General features: G+C 35.0%; 1 protein-coding gene across 1 annotated transcript in view; it reads left to right on the top strand.

The window, feature by feature from the left end:
• Positions 1-21,858, top strand: part of LOC149772761 (metabotropic glutamate receptor 3-like) — a 119,566-nt gene extending 97,708 nt beyond the window's left edge. Inside the window, exons 3-10 of the mRNA XM_089947311.1 lie at positions 2,019-2,189; positions 6,040-6,184; positions 11,290-11,432; positions 14,130-14,414; positions 15,284-15,389; positions 18,951-19,090; positions 19,596-20,736; positions 21,363-21,858. Coding sequence (XP_089803437.1) covers positions 2,019-2,189; positions 6,040-6,184; positions 11,290-11,432; positions 14,130-14,414; positions 15,284-15,389; positions 18,951-19,090; positions 19,596-20,736; positions 21,363-21,517 — 2,286 coding nt within the window. The 3' untranslated portion in view covers positions 21,518-21,858. The remainder of the gene's footprint in view (positions 1-2,018; positions 2,190-6,039; positions 6,185-11,289; positions 11,433-14,129; positions 14,415-15,283; positions 15,390-18,950; positions 19,091-19,595; positions 20,737-21,362) is intronic.
• Positions 21,859-22,439: the final 581 nt, after the last annotated feature.

The raw sequence follows: 22,439 nt of genomic DNA, 5'->3' as shown, positions 1-22,439 counted from the left end.
CAGTTCGACATTATTAACAGGCGTTCCTTACGTCGTTCAATGCAATTTTACCTCGGGCACTGGGTGTTGATAAAACTGCTGTTGACAGTAATGATGAAAACAGAAACAATATAATTTTAGCTGCCTTCGATCCCTTCAATTCTTGAAGAAAACAAAATCTTTTATTAACGAGAGCTTTGCTTTTGGAGTAGATGATATCTGAAGAGCATTTTTTGAAGGGAAGATATGATAGAAAACCATTCAAAATATAAATCATTAATTTCCATTAAGAGATTTTCTTTCACCGCTTTGACCCTTCTTTGGAATCATGCTGTAATAAACTCGTTTAAGAAAACCGGTATCATCCATTTTTCAACGTGTAAATGGAGCTATTACATGTAGACGCAGCCCGAGTAATAATCGTTATGGGAGTGAACGAAAACCTAATTACTCAAGGAAATGATTGAATTAACAGGAAGTCACATCTTTTAAAATCCTACATGAAATGGAAACACGAAATGTTTTTTGAAGATTGTTATTAATAATGAAATGTCCATGTTTTCTGCTATTTTTACAATGCTAACGTATACTAATATGCTCAATTGTGTAATCTTGGAGATAAATCATAACGGTTTTAACTGTCTTTTTGCCCTATGCAGGTTTTTTCCTGGTTTTATTGATACTTTAAACCTGCATAAGATTTCTGTAAATAAATTTGCCTAAAACCAAAGTGTTCTTTAGTCCACACACTTTACCAAATGTATGCATTTTGTTTCAGTTAATACTAGACGTTTCTTGGATAAATCTATTTTCTTTCACTCTTTGAGATGCTGAGTTTGAATCTGTACGAATTTCAGATAAAAGTCATATAGCCCTAACTGTTTTACTGGATAGAGGTATTTTAACTGTTGGTGTGTGCCCAATAATATATTTTACACCTTATCTACGTATAAATGTACATCCAAATGCATTGAATTTGCCATTACTACACGACAGAGGTTTCTTTTTACAGTCGTGTCATAAGGCTCAGTTATATTTTCTTGTGCTTCTGGCGAAAATCCGCAGAAGTAGTATTAACTGGCAAAAGTAGTATTAACTGGCAAAAGTACGGAAAGAAAATGATCGATAATGAAACTTGTTATTAAGAATTGTGACCAGGATTCGGAAATGATATGGCCTATTTTCGCACACAAAATTTCAGTCGATTTGATTTTTCATTTCTAATTATTGTTATCATTTCAAAGAGGCTTCCTATTCCATAAATATTTATTATCACTTGATTGACAAAGCCAGAGCGGACTATTGTAAAGAATTCCCAAGGAAACGATCAAATTTGGTATTGAAGCAGATTTTCTTTATCTATTTTTCTTCTATTACTGTCAAATCTCTTCTAGGGACCTGCACACTGCACATTTAATTCACAATGTATTAATGCAATCAAATGTTTACACCAAAAGGACGAAATATGATACAGGGTGTTAGGGTGAAACGTCTTCAACTGGGCTGATTGGCCTGGTGAACTAATTAAAATTTGGAAAAGTAGGAATATCATTCGAGGGAAGAAAGTTACATTTCTTATTGTCGTTTTTTAATATAGAAGAGTGTATGAATATTTCACGTGTGTTGGTTGTAACCATATAATAGTTTCTGTACTTATATTTTATGATAAACATATTATGATTAATGTTTCTCGCTTCAGATGAGATAGGGTTTTCCCTTGGTCTGAGGGTTGTTGTAGTTTTTTGCAATTATTAGTAGAATCGTCTGTCAACTGGTGTTATTTTAAAACTCACGAGAAGATTGACTGAAATCTGAGTCCTTTTAGTGCCAATATCCAAATGATGCCACACGACAAATGAAATAAATCCTCCTTGAGAATTGTTTTTATGTTTCGTTTCATTTGCATTTAATTTAATGACAGGACTGTTGAATTCAAATACATTGAAATCATATAACAGAATTGGTTCAGTTGAATAGGATCACGAGACTCGTACGTATTCATGCTTACAGATCGAACATCTGCGTTTCTATTATTGCAGATAAGTTTCTTCTCTACCAGTACCGTCCTGTCAAGCCGTGACCGCTACCCCTATTTTCTCCGGACAATTCCCTCAGACGTAAATCAGGCTCAAGCCATGGTGGAACTTGTACGATTGTTTAACTGGACCTATGTATCGGTCATTTATGAAGAGTCAAGCTATGGCATGCAGGTATGGCAGGCAGTAAAATATATATATATATATATATATATATATATATATATATATATATATATATATATATATATATATATATATATATATAATTGCATTTTATGAGATATTCATTGTCTATCCACCTGTTAGAATTTATTTCCATCTGGCTATCGTTATACCTGTATCTATCTCAAAAGATCTGAATGTCAATATATCAATCATCACATGTTTCTGACAACACACATTTAAACCTTTATCGCTATCAATCCAACTTTAAATGTATCAAGCATTCATTTAAAAACAAAGTATTAATTATTGCCAAATTGACTTACCGTCCAGTTAGAAAACGGACATGATAATCGTACATGCTTAAATATTTACTGAATTATTGTCTCTATGCAGCATTTCTGCATTACTGCTTATAGAACCGTGTGTGTGTATGTCGACATTTCTCATATGTCAGTGCCCTTATAGAAGTGTGTGTGTATCTCGACATTTCTCATATGTCAGTAACCTTATAGAACCGTGTGTGTTTCACAATAACCGTAACATAATTATATATTCAACTATATGTCTGAAACAGTTTCTGAAATAGGTTTTAAATATACGATCACTAATAACTTAATAGTGTTACTCTCTGTTATTATAATACATTACCTTGTATTGGAGGGAGGTCGGCATCACTCGGATAAAAGTTCCTATTTTCGATATTAGCGTGCCCTTTTTAAAATTTAAATCACTGCAATTAAAGTTGAAAGTTTATTCTTGCATGTTGACATTTTACAAGAAATACAGTTTAGGTTGGGTATCAATACAATCATGTGATGTGATTTGGATTTTTAACGTAGCTTTTAAAAATTTTTCAGTCATATCGCTACGATGTCTGCAATGTGGCGGCTTACAGTGATGTTAGCACTGTAGCATCATGCCGCAGACATGTAGCATGAATCAATACAATCATAAAGAAGCATTTAAACAATCAAAGACAAAATGATATGCCAACAAAGAAAAATGGTGTTCTCTTTGTTTTATAAAAGAAATCAGAATATGTAACAAAGTGTAAACTTAGTTGTACACAATTTACGATCGTGAGTTTGAAAGCGTTTTTTTTTTTCTTCTGTTTCGTTTTATGCAAAATCGTAACCAATTTAAATCTAATTATAAAAATACATGCAAAAATAAGACAAGTTCAATTGTTTGGTATCATTTGCTATATTTATCGTAATTTGCATTCTGAGAAGATTTGTATCGCAGTGATCAAACAACTATTCAAACCTGCAAAATACTATGAAAATTAATGCAGTTATGAAATGATGAATTCAATACATTTATGAAAGTATAAGAAAATGCATCTAATGATGATAGATAATCCACTTGTTTACCAAGGCGTAAAGGCCGTAAGTAAAACAAAAGTAACAAATTCATCATTAAAGGAGAATATTGAATGTATCATTAATATTTCCCTTTGCTCGAAACGAATAGACCAAAATAAAGTGATTAGAAATATTTGCGCTGGCAAGACATTATTAGTAACCGTTTGATTGCCGCTTTGTGGGCACAGACAGATAATCCAATTCTCATAAGCATCAATGTTAATATTTGTACGAATTACTATACCGTTTTACGTTGAAAGATCGATGCTAAAGGAAACTTTCAAAATTATAAAGATGATACGTTTTTTGAGAAAAATTACCTTCTGATGCATACTATAAAACGCCAGCCGAGTGAGACCTCGTTTACATACAGCAGCACATGTACGACGAAAACTAAAACAAGCCTACTAGTGTATACTATTTACCCCACGAAGCGACATCTTCTGGAAAAATACGTTATTATTTATTGGTATTTATTTTCAGCAAATCAGTATCCTTCGTTCTTTCCGTGTGGTATTTAATATAGCACTTCAAAAAGACTGGTTCCATTCAATATGGTCTTTAATATAGCACTACACGTGGACTGGTTTCGTTCAATATGGTATTAAATATAGCACTACATCGGGACTGGTTCCGTTCAGTATGGTAGTTAATATAGCACTATACGTGGACTGGTTCCGTTCAATATGGTATTTAATATAGTTCTACAGCGAGACTGGTTCCGTTCAATGTGGTATTTAATATTAGCAATACACCGAGACTGGTTCCGTTCAATATGGTATTTAATACAGCACCACACCGAGATTGGTTCCATTCAGTATGGTATTTAATATAGCACAACACCGGGACTGGTTCCGTTTTAAATGGTTTTTGTTATAGCACTACACGTGGACTGGTTCCGTTCAATATGGTATTTAATATATATCTACACCGAGACTGGTTCCGTTCAATGTGGTATTTAATATAGCAATACACCGAGACTGGTTCCGTTCAATATGGTATTTAATATAACACCACACGTGGTCTGGTTCCGTTCAGTATGTTAATTAATATAGCACTACACGTGGACTGGTTCCGTTCAATATGATATTTAATATAGCACTACACCGAGACTGGTTCCGTTGAATGTGGCTTTAAATATAGCACTACGCCGACACTCTTTGCCATCTTATTCTCCATGCTTCTCCAGTGCACACTCAAGGACTGCAGCGAGGGAGTGTACATCCATACCAAAGCTGACGGCAAGCTGTTCAACATCGCCCGTCTCCGTGCTAAGACTAAGGTCACAGAGGTACTTATCCGTGAATTGCTCTTCGCCGACGATGCAGCCTTGACATCACACACGGAAGATGGACTTCAGCACCTGGTAAGCCGCCTCTCCCATTTGGACTGACCATCAGTTTGAAGAAAACGAACGTCATGGTGCAGGACGCAGACTCCCCTCCCTCTGTCACCATCGATGGGTACAACTTGGAAGTTGTCGAGAACTTCACATACCTCGGGTCTAACATCTCCAGCTCACTCTCCATTGATTCTGAGGTGAACGGCAGGATTGCCAAGGCAGCAGCAGTGATGGCCAGACTTAACCAGAGAGTCTGGAACAACACCAACCTCAGCTAGAAGACTAAACTGCGTGTCTACCAAGCCTGCGTGCTCAGCTCACTTCTCTACAGCAGCGAAACATGGACCACCTATGCAAGACACGAGAGGAAACTCAACAGCTTCCACCGGAGATGTCTGCGGCGCATTCTGCACATCCAGCGGCAGGACAAAGTACCCAACACAGGTTCTAGAACGCGCCAACATGAACAACATGAACAACATGTTCTCCATTCTCAGCGAGAGGCGCCTTCGCTGACTTGGCCATGTCAAGAGAATGGACCCATGGCGCATTCCCTAGGACCTGTTATATGGGGAGTTAGCAGAATGTGCACGACCAACTGGACGACCACATCTGCGCTACAAAGATGTTTGCAAGAAGGATATGAAGACAGCAAACATCAATGTCAACGACTGGGAGAGCTGTACAAACAACCGTTCCAGCTGGCGTCTAGATGTCAGGCAGGGAGTTCAAAACGCAGAGGAGGAGAGAAAAATAAAACAAGCTGAAACGAGACCTAGAAAGAAGGATAAACAAAAGCTTACTTTGGAGCTACGCCATCGTCTCCCGTAGACGGACGGATGCCAAGAACACTGAGACTGGTTCTGTTAAAGATGGTATTTAATATAGCACTACTCGTGGACTGGTTCCATTCAACATGGTATTTAATAATGGTTCCGTAGCTTAGAAGACGGTTACAAATAACTGTCACCAAGGTCATGCTTGCTTAAGCTAGTCAGTATTTGTTAGAACTATTTGTATGATACAAGTCATGTAACAACTGATACTGTAAGATGTTCCGTAAATATAAAAGTAGTACAGCGTGTCTTCATGAACTATTTTAAACTCGTTCTATTGATTAATAATGAAGAGTTTGTATATTTCATCGCAGGGTTTCAACGAGCTGGAAAAACTCCTTAAGCACTTCGGCATTTGTATTGCCGCTACGGAGAAACTACTGAAAGATTCTGGGGTCCCAAGCGAAGAGTTCTACGACAGGATCGTTCTTAGTCTAAAGTCCAAATATCACGCTAGAGGTAAAACAAAAGAAGATAATTTTTTGAAAGGTTGTTTATCAGTTAAAAATTAATTCCTAAATAATGTTTTTTGTTAGACTCACAAATAGTGTTTCTTAAATCGGAAAATGTTTTGTCTTCATATTTTAATAAACCTAGGATATGTGCTATTTGTAGTTATTAATCCGTTTATACCTGTTGTCATGTGGTCCTGAAAGTTAAGGAGAAACAATCGGCCTCAAGACAGACTTATTCAGTGTTAGAAGTGCTCGGTAAAGCACCCCGCCCCCCTCCATGAACATAATTTCATTCAAGAATTTCAGTAATAAAACAAATAATTGTGTGGTCAACTAGACATTCACAACTTAGAAGCAGTGGCAGTGGTGCTTGCATCGTTCTTATTATTATTTCACGAACTATTTCCCATACACCTTTAAAAGTTTTCATTTAGTTTATTACTCAAGTCGAAATATAACATTTATACATTCTCTGCAATGACCTACGTGTTTAGATCATTACTTGCATGGCTTACAGTATTAACATTCAACCTTGTAATTACATGGTGTGAACACATTTAACATTATTTCTCTTCAGGTTGACTAAATGCATATTTGACATCAACTGGATAAGATCTTTTTCTTCTCAAAGTTGACTAAAAATACTAGTACCTGTACAAAGCGGCCTTAAGACTGCCTAAATTTATAAAGAATTTTAAACGTTAATGGCACCCGAAGTTCTTTGGTGTGTTTCTCATACAAAAATTAAAACAAAAAAAAAAAACAATTTGGAGGAAAAATATTTAAATATGTTTTGGAATTGGGGTTTCTCTCTGTTTCCCCTTTTTATTTCTTCTTTTTTTTATTACAGGTTTGTACTTATCAGGATTCCTGTTCTCAGGTCTCCTAATTTTCCATTCCCAGTTATGCAAAGGTTGAGATTATGAGGATTGCACTTCCTTTCGTAGGAACAAGGCCATAGGCTGGCTTCCTTTCCCCTTGTTTCGATTTGGTGATCTTTGCCAAGAGCTCCTCATATTGTCCTGTGCTTTGATACGTGTTTGTTGCTATTTTGAGTGTTTGCCTTTCCTGTATTTTTGTTAGGACTGGCGCGGTAGGTCAAATTCCACTATTAGTTGTAAAGTTGCTGGTTTATTTTTATCTTAATAGTTTTAAAAAAATCATCTTTTCCCTCCATTTCTTTATCTCCACCAACCTTTTTTCCCTTTCCATTTCCCGTTTTTACTCCTTATTATTTTAATTCATTTTTATATCTTTTCCTACCTGTGAGAGATGCGTGTCATCATATCCAACAAATATATAAAATTAATTCTTGCATGTTTTGTCACTCATCACATATGTATCGCTCAGACTTGAAAAAGGACATTAGGCTTAGCTTTATATAGGGAACTTTGTTCTCTTCTCCAGTTGCCATGCTGCTCCATATCCGTTTGTCTCGCTTCGAGCGGTACGTTGAGTCATCTATGTTATCAGGGCCTTTGGGTTTGGAAATTGGTTACTGTGAAATTTCTGACGCAACTGTTCCTAGGATCTTCTGGGCTATTTATAGTTGAGAGAGGGTACCTGATGTAGATTTACTCCAATACGGTGAAAATATCGTCAGTTCTGTTCCTCCCAATGATGTAGTTTTTCTCTTCATATCATGCTATGATTACACCTCGTGCTTGTCGGATCTTTCCTTGCATCCACTCAACCACGCCACATGACCTGTCGACAATACCAGCGTGTCATTACACGGTAAATTTTATTCTACAGCCTTTTTTCCGGTTGCACCCCAGTATCGCATTCTGCCGTAATACCGCCTTCCGTATTTCATATTGAGGCCTAGATTAGGCGCATCTGAATAATGACGGAAATAATTGGTGTTTACACCGTATTCTACATTTAGTTCAGCCTTTCATAATGTCAATGTGACTCAATATACACACACACAACTTGTCTTAAGAAAAAGGCCAAACAATCCAAAACTAAGAGTGCAACATCCTGCCCCACCCCCCACCGCCATTTTGTCCAAAACCATGCTTCTGTGCCTTAAATGCACAGTTCTTTGTCTTTGCGCATGCGTATGTTGTTAGTATTTAGGAAAACCATCATATTGATTTGCTTATATTTTTGTTTCGCATTAGTCTGCGTTTTAGTGTTCATGTGTTGTGTTCTTTGAATTTCTCCTCCTCCTTCACAGCATGTCCACTTCGCGAAGCGCCACGAGGCATAGCCGTGCGATATCTCAGCTCAACACTTACCTAGGCTCATAGGTTACCTGTCACCGTCTGTAAGACTTTTTGCACCTATGGCTAATGTTAAAATTTAAATAAGAAAACCTTGGTTTCCCTTATGTGCATGGTTGTTGGTAATTGTTAGTGATTAGTAATAGAGGTAATAATTGAATGGGCATACCACGCTCATATTCTATAATATTGCTTGTTTAAACGAAATTTCTATAATAAGAAGAAAGAGAGGGTCTCCCAGCTCGCATACACCCATATACCCCCTCCCACCATTTAGGGAGGTGTTCTGGAATATTCCACACAGGTCATGTATTATCAGTACAGGGATCTAGGAAAAATACTAATAAACGGATGTTATTATGAAAATATATTTTCTTTTTATCATGATAACTATCCACACTTAGTATGGTTTTTTATGTAGGCAATCACTTTCAGAAGTATGTCTTTATCAGGTATTCACTCCAAGTATAGAAGGGTTTTTCTCCGAGGTGTCGCCCTTTCTAATTTAGTAGGTTCCTTAGGGTATCCCTTTCTGTCATATTGGTCTTACAATGAGTAATTACATTTTTTTGAAATCTGCATTTTGTATACAAGTGGCATTTTGGCATTTTCCTAATCATGTTTTGCCTCAGGGCCTCTCCCTCAAGTAAACCACACATCGTGCAGGTACTTCATTAATACACTTTGTTGTTGGATTTTTATTGAGTTGATCCCTGTTCATACTTTCCATACAGCTTTCTGATTCACCCGTATGTTCCTCCGTTCAAATTTAATAGTGGTTTTCTTGGTGAAATCTTCTCTAATTAAATTATATATCTCCTTATCATTATTTCTCTGCCACACTTTTTACATCCCTGTATTTTAGTAGCAATTTTCTTTGTGTAACGGAACCTTCTTGTTACTTGTACTATATATCTTTGCCACTTTAGCTCGCTCAAAAATACTAAGTGGCGTTAGTGCCCATATTGATATTATCTCTTCTATCTTTTTTCTCCATGTTCTTATTGTTTTCTAATGCTGTATTTTTGCCAAAGGTAGTATCTAAAGGCTTTAACTGGCTCCTTAATTAAATGTGGGGAGGTCCCGGGTTATTTCCCCGCCAGTTTCCTATTAAGATTTCTGTTTTGTCGTCGTTAATTTTAGACCCTGAGGCTTTCCCAATATGTTCAATACTTCTATAGCTGTTACGTATAATAACATGGACAGTGGGATAGCCCTGTCTCACCGACCGCTCTATATCTAATTCTTGCGTTTTCGTTCCATTTATCCTGTATTCTCGAAAAAATATTAGCATACATGATTTTGGTCCATTTTAGGAAGTTGTGTCCGAAACCAATGTTTTCTAGTACTCTGTTTATGTAATTATTCTCGAGTCTGTCAAAAGTTTTCTCTTGATCGAAACATATCATGGTTCCGTTTTGGTCTTGTATTTTTAAGTAATCGACTGTAGTCTGTATTGCTATTATGTTGTTTTGTTGTCAGTCTGTTGTTTTGTTGTCAATATCTTGTTTTATTGTCAGTATGTTGTTTTGAATATCCCTCCCTTTTCCCCCACAACTCTGATTTATATTTATTATTTTGGACATAATGTTTTTAACTCTTTGAGACAGAATCCTGATAAGGATTTTACAATCTGCATATGTATTTATGAAAATCTGCATTAATATAAACGATCATTAAAAGTACGCAATACACCAAGTCACAAGACATCCTGGTAAGTTCCCATTTGTTATTCTCGTCGGATGGAGTATTTAGCATTCCATAAAATCTTCAAAGTGGGTGTTTGAAAAACACATCGGGCACAGAAACACTGACGGTGGTCCACTTGTACATATTAATAATGCTGTTTTCGTGAATCTATCGACACAGGAAACGCACCTGCGCCACTTCTACTGTATGCTAACAAAATATGTCTTCCATACTTTCTTTACCACATGGCTACTGTATTATTCCGATTCAAACACAAATTACTTTGTTTTCCATGCTGTACGTATGCGGTAGCACGTCATGACGTACAAACATACATCATTACGTCTTGTATAGGGAAGGAAAAAAGTACAAATTATAGATACATATGACCTAATAAGACTGTATTTTTAAACTATATAGTAGAACATAAAATTAAACCAACTAGTTTATTAAAATGCACAAGTTATTTATGTTTCTAGGTTCCAAAAGTGAAAATATAAGAAACACTGTATGAATTGTGAAGTAAATCACAAATTATCCTAAGTGTCACATCAAATGTTATACGGATTTGTTCTTTTCTAAAGACGATTCTCCGATATGATTAAAGTGTCTCCAGCATTTGTTCTTCATCACACTTCCTGCCAACTTGTTATCTCAGTTTACTTTGGGGATCTGATTTACCAGACTGATTCTACTATTCGTATTGGACTGTTATATTTGGCCTTTGCAGTAACACTAGCTGATCTACCTTTTCAGGTGGAGGCGTATCGAGTGTGCGTGAGAGAGATTTAAAAACAATTAACGTTAATAGGCTATGACCTAAGTACGGATAAAGTCTTATGTGTCTAAGTGAGATATGTTCTAGTTAGGTCCCAATAAATTCCCAAAGCGAACTAATTTTAATTTTTGTGCGAAGAGCGTAATGGACTCTTGCAAAACTCTCATCCAATGGCAGTTAAATAAACCGGCAATGACTTTAATACACTAATTAATTCTCCTGTCACATACTCGGCGAGACTACAATTCAATTGTTGTCAAATTCTATCAGAAGAAATTCATGTAGCTGCCAAACAGGATCCATATTTCTGCCGTCTTACATCTGCGCTATCTTCTAGTATAATGACTCTAAAATAAATAAAGGCTGACATTTTACAGCATATCTTCACAACGTCTTTTCATTTTTATTTTTCAGGTGTCATTATTTTTGGCTCTGACCAGGAGGTGGGAGAACTTATGAAGGCCGTGAGGAGACAGAATGCTACCGTGATGTTCACGTGGATAGGGAGTGACGGCTGGGGAGGCCGAGGGCTAGCGTACGAAGGGAAAGAGCCAGAGGTGACAAGGCCTCCTGAATTTGCTAGTCAGCTTTTATTAATATATTGCCACAAATTACATGTTTACACTTCTGTTTATCAGACTGGTCTAAGCAAAGAAACATCAGTCTTGGGAAACGGCCAAATTCAATCTTGATCTTCTTCATTAAATTTTTCTTCATTTGTTCTTTTTCTTTAATTCATTATTCCTGTGCTTGTTTAGTGCAATATATAACCAATAATCGATGAAATAAATAGACGTTGGGCACTGGATGAAACAGTACTCACAAAATAAATTTAAATTAACTTTAAAATATTTTGCAAAATTTGACAAATTTCAGGACATGTTCGCGTTTAATGTTGCATTTTCGTGAGAGCAAGTATTAGATGAAAGATTAGAATATATTTCAATTACTACAAATATCTAAGTAAATGAAGTACACGGTTAATGAAGGCTTCAGCTATTATTATGAAAGAAGGCATGTTTAGGTAATAAAGGGAAAATAATGTTACTCATGCTGTGTTGTATACTCTCTCTCTCTCTCGTTGAAAAGAAGAAGATAAATTGAACCTAATGTTCATTTATATCGTGCTGGTAATATAAAAGAGTCGTGCGAAACAACGACATGTTATTTATCTGGCCTTTAGAATAAGCTGTCAGCGACTGTTACTCTCTAGAAATAATACTTTTTACTGGTGGAAATATGTCTACATGAGATGTGAAATGACTATTGTCGTAAATATTCCAATAGGTAAATGACTTTGACTTGCAGCTTTCCTGACTCTGGTACATTTGTTTTTTGTTTTTAAAATTGAATTCTTCGATAAGCAACAACAAGACTTACAACAAAACAGTATTCATTAAGTGTACAGTTACGGTGTAGCGCGACGGAGCCGCGCTAGCTCATTTGGCAGAGCGTCTGACTCGTATTTCAGCGGTTCAATGTTCAATACCCCCTCCGGCCGTTAAATGTCGTCTTCCACTGTGTGTCATATGGAAAAACACTTCGCTCCCATTTGCTCCACACTTTTAGGCAGTAGTGTTCTAGAAATACCGCTCACAGTCAACCAATCACCAATTAAATGTATTTTCATGAGTCTGAATCGGCTGTCCAGTTAATGTGACCTAGATAAGTGTAATGCTGTGTTGTGTCATTCATAGATCCATGTTTGAATTTAATCTATTGAAAATGTTAGTGGAGACTCTGTATCCAGTCATCCAAGCATGCATCTGAAGAAAGAAACAAAGACTTACACGAGAACTACTATTAAACAAATGAACGGCCATAGCAAAGTTATTTTCATATTTTGCATCGAGTATATCATATAATTCTCGTATATATCTATCTGTACTGTAGTTATCATAGTCCAATGAGAGAGTACCCCCATTCACCATTAATGCTGAGATAACTTGCGGTCAGGTCCTTTTGCCATATACTGCAAAAGATGTTATAAAATAATTTAATCTGAATCCGTTTGGTTACAAATCAGATGGAGTTGCATATAATCCATTTGCGTACGAAACTGCCCTGTAGTTGGGATGGCAGGAGTTATCGATGATTCATACTGATTTAGGAACAAAATTAATATACACTAGGTCAGCCTACACTAGGTCAGCCTGTATAGGTTTTATTAACTATCAGCTTTACAGTAAATGTCATTAGTACAGTATCTAAGGAACCCAGAGTACCAATATCAGTATATCATTTGATAGTTATATCTTGAATGATTTAGGAGCTTTCCATTGGAATGCAAATAAACGCGAACGAAGAATAGATGGATGAACACACAATCGGAAGATAAACTATCGGAGCAAAATAACGGAAGGGAAAAGGCACATATAAACCTATTTTACAATGACTACCAAACTCAATACAGATGTCTTATACGATTTGGGAATTTAGCTCCTGTACAAAAGTACGACAGATTATTGAAAGGACGAAAATAATTTTTATTCCACCACCAACCCCCATCTCCATCCCTGCGATTTGTTGAGCCAGGAATAAATATGTCAAGTTCGAGAATGTTAAAATAACTTAGTAAAGGTTTAAAGACAACACAGTCATTATCAGCAGGTACATAGGAATGGATGGAGTAAATTAATATTATTGCATCAGCGTAGGCTAACATTGGGGCCCTTGTATAACATATACGTGTATATATTAGATAATATTACCAATTTTTTAAAAAATCAGATCGATTTTATTAATAATTATATCAAAATGTACAGTATACAAGTAAATGAAAATAGGAGTTAATGGTAACTTACATGACTATTTGATATTTAATGTCGGTTATAGGAATATATCAATAAATAGACTAACACACGTAGATGTGATATAGATTTGTTTAATAATTAAACATTGCAACCTATTTTCAAAATAAAATCAAACTTAATATCCTTACTTTAAATTATAATGCACGTATATTTATACACAATACAATGTTTTGTTGGAAATAATAATAGTTATTATTTACCGGTTTTAATCCTTTCAAACTTAAATGATGGAAGAGAACTCACGTAAGTTCAGTTAGATTTCATTCTTTATCAGCAAATGGTTGTCAAATACCTTAACAATATCAAACGTGCTTTAGTTGTCCTTTACGGTTTTTAATATTTAATGGTGAAAACTACTATATGGTCTTGAAAGTTTGGAATTTTCACATTAAACATATCCAAATCGTTTTCAAAATTTTGTTGTTGTTGTTTATATTGTAGGTAGAGGGAGCGGTGACTGTACAACCGTTGGCTTACGAAGTACGAGGGTTTAAGGATTACTTCCTGAGTCTACGCCCCGATACCAACTTGCGAAATCCTTGGTTTGTGGAATATTGGGAGCAACAATTTCATTGCAAATATCCAGGTGCTAGATGGACCCCGTTTAATCAGGATTACAAAACGGCATGTACTGGATTCGAGAATATCGAACCAGAATCTTTTCACATGGAAGCCCAGCTACAGTTTGTCAGTGATGCTTTGATGGCGTTTGCACACGCGCTTCATGTAAGATTTTGTTTCTCCGTGGGAAGACGTAAATCGTTTTACGAACAAATTATTTTAAACCACCCTTTCTTTAAATTCTTATTTTTTAACAGCTCTGGACTGTACAGTATTCGATCTTGTCCTTGAAGTTAACTTGTTGTTCTGACGTAATTGAAAGAATTGTATTCATATGCAACACACTGATTGTACAATATCTGAGAAAAAACATTGATATGTAACATACCTTTATACAATATTTGAAGAGTAACATTGATATGTAACATACCTTTATACAATATTTGAAGTGTAACATTAATATGTAACGTACCTTTATACAATATTTGAAGTGTAACACTGATATGTAACATACGTTTATACAATATTTGAAGTGTAACACTGATATGTAACATACCTTTATACAATATCTGAGAAGAAACATTGATAGGTAACATACCTTTATACAATATTTGAAGTGTAACATTGAAATGTAAAATACCTTTATACAATATTTGAAGTGCAACATTGATATGTAACAGATTTCGTACAATATCTGAATCGTGTTGTTGATAAGTAATAAATAGTATTTACGTTATCTGATACGCTGTATTGATATGTAACAAAGAGCGTGGATAATATCTGAAACGTAACATTGGGAAAAAGGAATCATTACACAGTGCCTCTAGAAATATAGTTGGACACATCTCTGCTATGCTGAAAGGTTGTTTTTTTTTTAAAGTACATTTGTCCCATTCAAACTACTAATTTGCATGTTTCATTCATATTCCACATTTATGGTTGATATCTTTTCATGTTTTTTGTGATTTGCTTTTTTAAAGAAAAATGTGCCATATTTTGGTTCGACTTTAATTATTATATAGCGTTGTTTTCAGAATATGATCAGTGACATTTGTGGTCAATCAGGAAGACTTTGTCCGGAAATTGATCCTATAGACGGAGAGGTTCTAAAGAATTATCTTTTACACGTGAACTTTACGGGTACGTAGCTTTTTGTTCTCGTCTTTTATGATCCCTGTTCATTTGTAGCTATGAATCGGGCTGTGTTTTCGACAATTTAAGAAGTTCATGTGATATACTTTTACACGTTTTAATTATCAATAATATAACTAACGTGATACCTGCAAAATGTACATTTACATTCAGTAATAACTGATTTTTAGTGCTTGTTACATAAGTTGTCCACACAATAAAGATACATTGGGATGATGGACAAAATGGAATATGAATTAAAAACTGCTAATTTGCACAGTACCCATATACAGCAAGATGGACTGATGGACAGGTAAACTGTACATAAAAACAGTACAACATACCAACACATAACAGAGAAGTAATCTACACAAGTTGTTTTAAAAGCTACGACATGTTTCTTATTAAGCAATGTGAATGTTTAGATTTTTGTCATCTTATCTTACCCTCAGCTGCGTGAGATTACATGAGGTATGACAGTAGAGAAGCATGCATCATCTGTCAGGCAGAAACACTAGTATGACTGAATGACAGAAATGTCAAGACCAAATAACTTACATGCACCATGCATGAGGCGCAATCACCGGTATGACTAAATGACATACTTGTCATGGCAGAATTGCCGATATTTTTATGCAGAGTTCCTAATATGATTTATTATTCCGCAAATAGCATTACAAAAACAATCAGTTGTTTGTATTTTACGAGTAGCGCTGTTCACTTGATGATTTAATCTGGCAGTTATTCCTCCTCGATCATTTTCTTTCGACGGTGACGCTGATGATTACTCACAGTTCCTCTGTTAACATGAAGTATGATTGTTCGACAATCTCTTTTATTTTAGGTGCAACACGCATATACACATCTGACCAATTTTTGGTACTGTTTAACTATCATAGAATCATATAAAACATAGATTTGGGGAAGAGTTAAGTCTCTCTCCGGCGATATCAATTATTGACGCCTACCGCTACAGTCATACAGAACAATGCGTTATCTTCGTCCAAACATTGTTGCACGGAAATAGTACACCCTTGTTAAATAACAAGATTTTTCTGTTTGGTTGAGTTCATGTTGGTGCAACATAATAAACACTGGTGGATTTGTCTGTGAGATCTGCTTCTTTATATTATAGACATTCCTAGAGTGATTTTACTCCAACCCGTACAGTCATTGATCAATTGATCAGGTGTTTTCGCGTGCTCATGCAATCATTCTAAAGTGGCTTCTAGATGACATTGGTACAACAGGATGGTCGCAACTGTTGATTTCCTTTTCACACTTAATATGATAATATCTGAGCGGAGAAGTGGCAAGGTAAAATCAACAGGCGTGTATGTATGGTGCTGGCGAATACTCAAGTGCATGTAATGCGTCAACAACATGTCCACATTGGCATGTCCAACCGAGTTTGAAACGGCGTCGTTGAGAAAAACAATTGTAGACGACTTTGTCTATGCGTATGCTAATGAAGTTTTACTTGCAGCAAGATAAACGAGTATTTCTATTCTATTCTATATATATATATATATATATATATATATATATATATATATATATATATATATATATATATATATATATATATATATATATATATAGACACACACACACACACACACACACACACACACACACACAACTTGAATTTATAACACAAGGAGTGGATAAATATGTACTAAACCGTTACTAGGCACAAACGCAACCTGAAAAGAAAAAGTAACATGACAAACTCGGGGGAAAGACGCGTTTAGACAAAGATTCAGATCTTTAAAATGTCCAAATATTGCATCGAATGGTTCAATAAACGTCACAAGATATTACCAGTAATTTTCAGAGGACCGAAATTTCAGATTAATCAAAACAACTAATATTCACCATGAAAATCTGGACGGTAAAATAATAGATGAATAAATGCATCATGGGATTTATATTTTAAAGTCTCGAAAACTGGGTGGTAGTGACAACCTTCACGAGTGATTTATGCTCAAGGCAACTGGAAATATGACGGAACCATTTTAATATTTATATTTTCAATAAATTATTTAATCGTGTGTAGTTCCAGAAATTTGTGCATCGGCTGCTATCGCACCCATTCACAAAACATGGAATATCAATATGCCTTTTACAGATCCTCGGCAAAATATTTACTTCAATTTAAATAATAGACCAGCTGACTGGATCAAAGAAAATGTTATTCTATGTAAAGAAAAACTGGCTTCATAAGTGGATATTCTTGTGAAGATAATTCATTTACACTAAGCCAATTCATGTGTAATAATTTGAGAGAAGTGGTCGGTTTTATATGCTTTTTTTTGGTTATGAAAACAATATTTACCGCAGCTTACTTTACTATACATGTATCATCAATTTTATTTTCAATGATTCTAAATGATTTAAATATACATATATTTTACCAGGATAAAAGTTAGAACTTTTAAGTTATTGGCACTGTTTTAGGCACATGCCTTAGTTGCCATATCTTAAATTGCTTTTCATCATCAGAACAGTCTTAGCAAAGTAAAGAACACTGGAACATTCGGAAACTAAAGATAAGGCTGAAAAAATAAAACCACCTAAAATTTTTGTTTTTCGAAAAGGGGGAAGTATTTTAGAGGATATGGAAGTTGACAGTTTGGTGATTGCCTGATAGATATGGTATCTTATTATAAATATCGTGATCGTGTTTTATCTTTTAAATACTCGTGATATGTTTATCAAAACACGCTAGCAGCACAAGCAGTGAAAGCACCGTATAGTATGAAGACCAGACCTAATAGAGTTATACATAATACACTCCAAATGTTTTCATCAATAATTTGTTAGGTAGAACTCCAATGCCAGTGGTAAGATAGAGCAGACTTCTTATGTACTGGTTCAAACTATTAGTGATAACTGATGATATGTTCGTAAAACATTGCTATAATCTATAATTGACGTAGAGCTAACACAGTGATTGTTGGATAAATGAAGACAAGAATCTACAGTGTTTTTATACGTAATGGGGAAACATTTGGGTTCATCAAGGGCTGGACGATTAGAAATTCCTTTTCATTTGATTTAAAGAACGCTGAAAATATCTGTTTTCTACCAGAATAAATAGAGAGCTAAATTCTTTGGATAAACTACGATTCTGTAGTAAGATCAGAAACTGTCTGTGCTATGTGTTTACATGGAACCTTTCATATAATAATAAATATAGGCAGGTTAAGCAATATAAGCCTGTATTGAAAGATTGTGCCTTTATGTTTAGATATTGAAGATAAGTTTGACTTTGCTGTTCAATATCCATGTACGACAATTTTAGAAAGGCCTTTTATCTACAAGCGCTGAATGTAATGCATTTCACGTAAAATTTTATATCTTTTGCAGAGAATCAATAAAAGTATTTATATCTACATAATTGTGCTCTTTATGTAGCAAAACCTGTGAAAGTTGACGTGTTAACCCATGAACTGTTATGTTTTGCGGATGAAGCATATTTCTTCTATATATAGATATATATAGTTTTGGCCGTTGGCCAATGTTACAAGAAGTTATTATTATTATTATTATTATTATTATTATTAGGTTTATCAGACCAGCCGTTTTCTTTTCTTCCAAACGGAGACGGGCCTCCGCGTTATCGGATTCTCAACTTCCGTCAAAAATCACGAGGGGTTTACAGCTGGGATACCGTGGGATTCTTCAATAATGGACATCTTCTTAATGTAGGATTTGTTAAAATATTTTGCAGACGTGTTAATCCATGAATCATTATCACGGTCCTTTTTTTAAAAAAAATGCAGTGGTTGAGGTAGAATCAATTCATGAATAATTTCTTAATTTCAGCTTTGATATAGTGAACAGAGAAAACGTTTAAAAGTTGACAAGCACTATAGAAAAACACAAAATAGTTAAAAGCTGAGTTCTTAGTTTTGGTGACTATATACAGCTGTATAAGCGAAATATGACTGATGAAATGTCTTTATAGGACAGCAGAGATAATAAATCGGTGAATTGTTATATCAATACAAATGCATCACCTCTCGTATCAAGTGATCCGTAAACTGTTAGAAATCAAATAAATTGACATGTAAATACAAATTAAACCTACATAGCAATATTAGGCAGCCATTTGTCTTGTTTCAATTTTTAATTGTAAAAAGTAAACGTTGTCATTCTCTAATACATTTCAACTATATGTTTGCTTGTATCTTTTTCTTTTTGTTCTAGATGTCCGATCTTCAGTTTCGTTTGGACGAACCTTCTCACCCGCCGTCTGTTTGCAGTCTACCGTGCGGTCCGGGTGAGGTCAAAAATTTCCTCCCGGGTACAAACTGTTGCTGGACCTGCTATAAATGCCACAAGTACCAGTATCTACCCACCGAATTTGAGTGTGAAGACTGCCCCATGGGCTCCTTACCTTCAAAAGACAAGCACTACTGCGTAGAAATTCCTATCACATACCTAAGATATGACGAGGGCATGGCAATAGGAGGCATTGTATTTGCTGTAATGGGAATAACGATGACTGCATATGTTTCCATCGTTTTCGTTAGGTATCGAGACACCCCAGTAGTAAAGGCGTCTGGACGAGAGCTCAGCTTTGTTCTTCTTGCGGGGATATTTCTATGTTATACCATGACATTTGCTCTTGTAATGAAACCACATATGATTTCATGCGGTGTGCAGAAATTCGGGATAGGGTTGTCATTCACCATTTGTTACTCAGCAATATTAACGAAAACAAACAGGATTGCAAGAATATTTAGATCCGGAAAGCGGACTACACAACGACCGAAATTTATAAGTCCTAAATCACAATTGGTTATTTGTGGAGTGATTGTTTCTGTTCAAAACGTAATCGGAATAATATGGTTAATAATGCGCCCTCCGATGGCTGTTCCGTACTTCTCCGATAGAGATGATCACCAACTGGTTTGCGCAGACGCAGTAGGCGTGTATTACATGGTTGGATTTAGCTATCCAATACTTCTTGTCATCGTTTGTACTATTTATGCAATACTCACCAGGAAAATTCCAGAGGCATTTAATGAGTCTAAATACATTGGATTCACAATGTATACCACGTGCATCATTTGGCTAGCCTTTGTGCCAATTTATTTCAGCACAGCTAGTAATCTGCAGTTACGTATAGCTACAATGAGCTTTTCTGTCAGCCTTAGTGCAACAGTGGCTCTGATATGCATGTTCACTCCAAAACTTTATATTATACTCCTACATCCGGATAAAAATATCCGCCAACCAATAATGGCTTCAAAAAATGCAAGTCACGCGACCTATCCACATGTGCCGAACAATGTGCCTTGTAATTATTCATCGATAGGGTCAAATTATGGCAACAAAGGAAATGGTATGTATAGAGAATACTAAATATAAATTATTTGGTAAAGTCTTAAAATATTTTCTAAGTTAACATATAGATTTTTTTAATACCTAAGGGTTACTTCATATTATATCAAAGACGACAATTTGCGGTCATACATACATTTTTATATTTATCTCCTGTGTTGTTTGTTCTGCCTTTAGCGTGTCCAGACGCTGAACAAATGTAAATAAATGTAGTCCTACGTAATACAGATGGTCACTTTCAGTTATAATATGGCCTCATCTGCGTTCAACGACGAAAGTAACAAGAATAATAATAATAATAATAATAATAATAATAATAATAATAAACAGATGCAATAAAGCAAGCTTAATAGGATTTGGTTGAAAACATATATATATATATATATATATATATATATATATATATATATATATATATATATATATATATATATATATATTCCCTGCTTTGTCAAAATCACAATTCTGTACCAACAAAATATAAGAGTCTCAGATTTAAGTAACAATAAGATGAAGGTAATATACGTCTCATGGCCGAGAACTAAAACAAAATATGTGTTTGTAGTACAAATTTCACAAAACATAATGAAACAATTAGTATCTTTTATTTTTTCTTTCTCGTTTCAGAACTTGAACTGGCACACGGTCAGACTCCTGAATCATACAGTAGCGGCCTCAGTAAATGCACAATACTCTCGGCACAGACGAACGGACAGAGCATTAGCTCGCAGACTTTAAATAGTGTGGATACTCTTGCAGACAACAGAGACATTGCATTGTAGTCTTTGACAACTGTTGCAGACATCCTTGCATTATCAGGAACATTTATCCATGTTCACACACATTCAATTACAAATAAACGAAGTTTCCTTCATAATATTGACCAACCACAAAATGTCTTCATCGAGAAGGTTTGAAACAAAATGCCCAACATTTCCTGCTTTGTAAAGTATGTATGTCGCACAATTTTCTAGATATCAACCACGACTGTATGTACAGAAGCTGTTTAATGTATGACAACTGTTCATTTGTAACGACATTTAAATAATTGATCTATCATCTACTTATTGGTTCCAAATTTTTATATTATAGCCACATGTTACTTTTAGAAATTATTGGTAACACTCAATATTTGATTAAGTTTGAAAACAATTACCAGATTATATATATATATATATATATATATATATATATATATATATATATATATATATATATATATATATATATATATAATACTCATACCTGGTTTCATGCTATGATAGTGTGTACATTTGAATGAACTCTTTCCTTTTGTAACTCCGTTAACCTACGTTTTTTTTTATCTATACAAAAAATGTAAATTAACATGTACAAAAGAATGACAAGCAAAATCATTACTTTTCGTATCATATTTTACTGTTATTGCTCAATATTATTTCAACAATGTGCTTAATATCAAATATGTAATAATATCATTAGGTGATCTATAAAGCGCAATTCAAATTTTCCTGTTTTTATGTCCTCATTTCCTTCAGTACTCATGAATACTACTCCTTATTCTCAGTATAGTCCATCTAATTGATTTGCGTCAGGGCTTGGAATATTGTAATTTCGGAAGGTATTTTAGCCATTTTTAAGCAATTCTGCCCGAATCCATTTGAGACAGTATATCTGATTGGTCTAAATGCTAAACGTTCATTCTGCTGCAATATAAATTTATAT

The sequence above is a fragment of the Sinohyriopsis cumingii genome, unplaced genomic scaffold, assembly GCF_028554795.1.
Source record: "Sinohyriopsis cumingii isolate HCF-2022 unplaced genomic scaffold, ASM2855479v2 utg001176l, whole genome shotgun sequence".
Classification (NCBI taxonomy): Eukaryota; Metazoa; Mollusca; class Bivalvia; order Unionida; family Unionidae; genus Sinohyriopsis; species Sinohyriopsis cumingii.
This window is presented reverse-complemented; position numbering and strand designations above follow the sequence as displayed.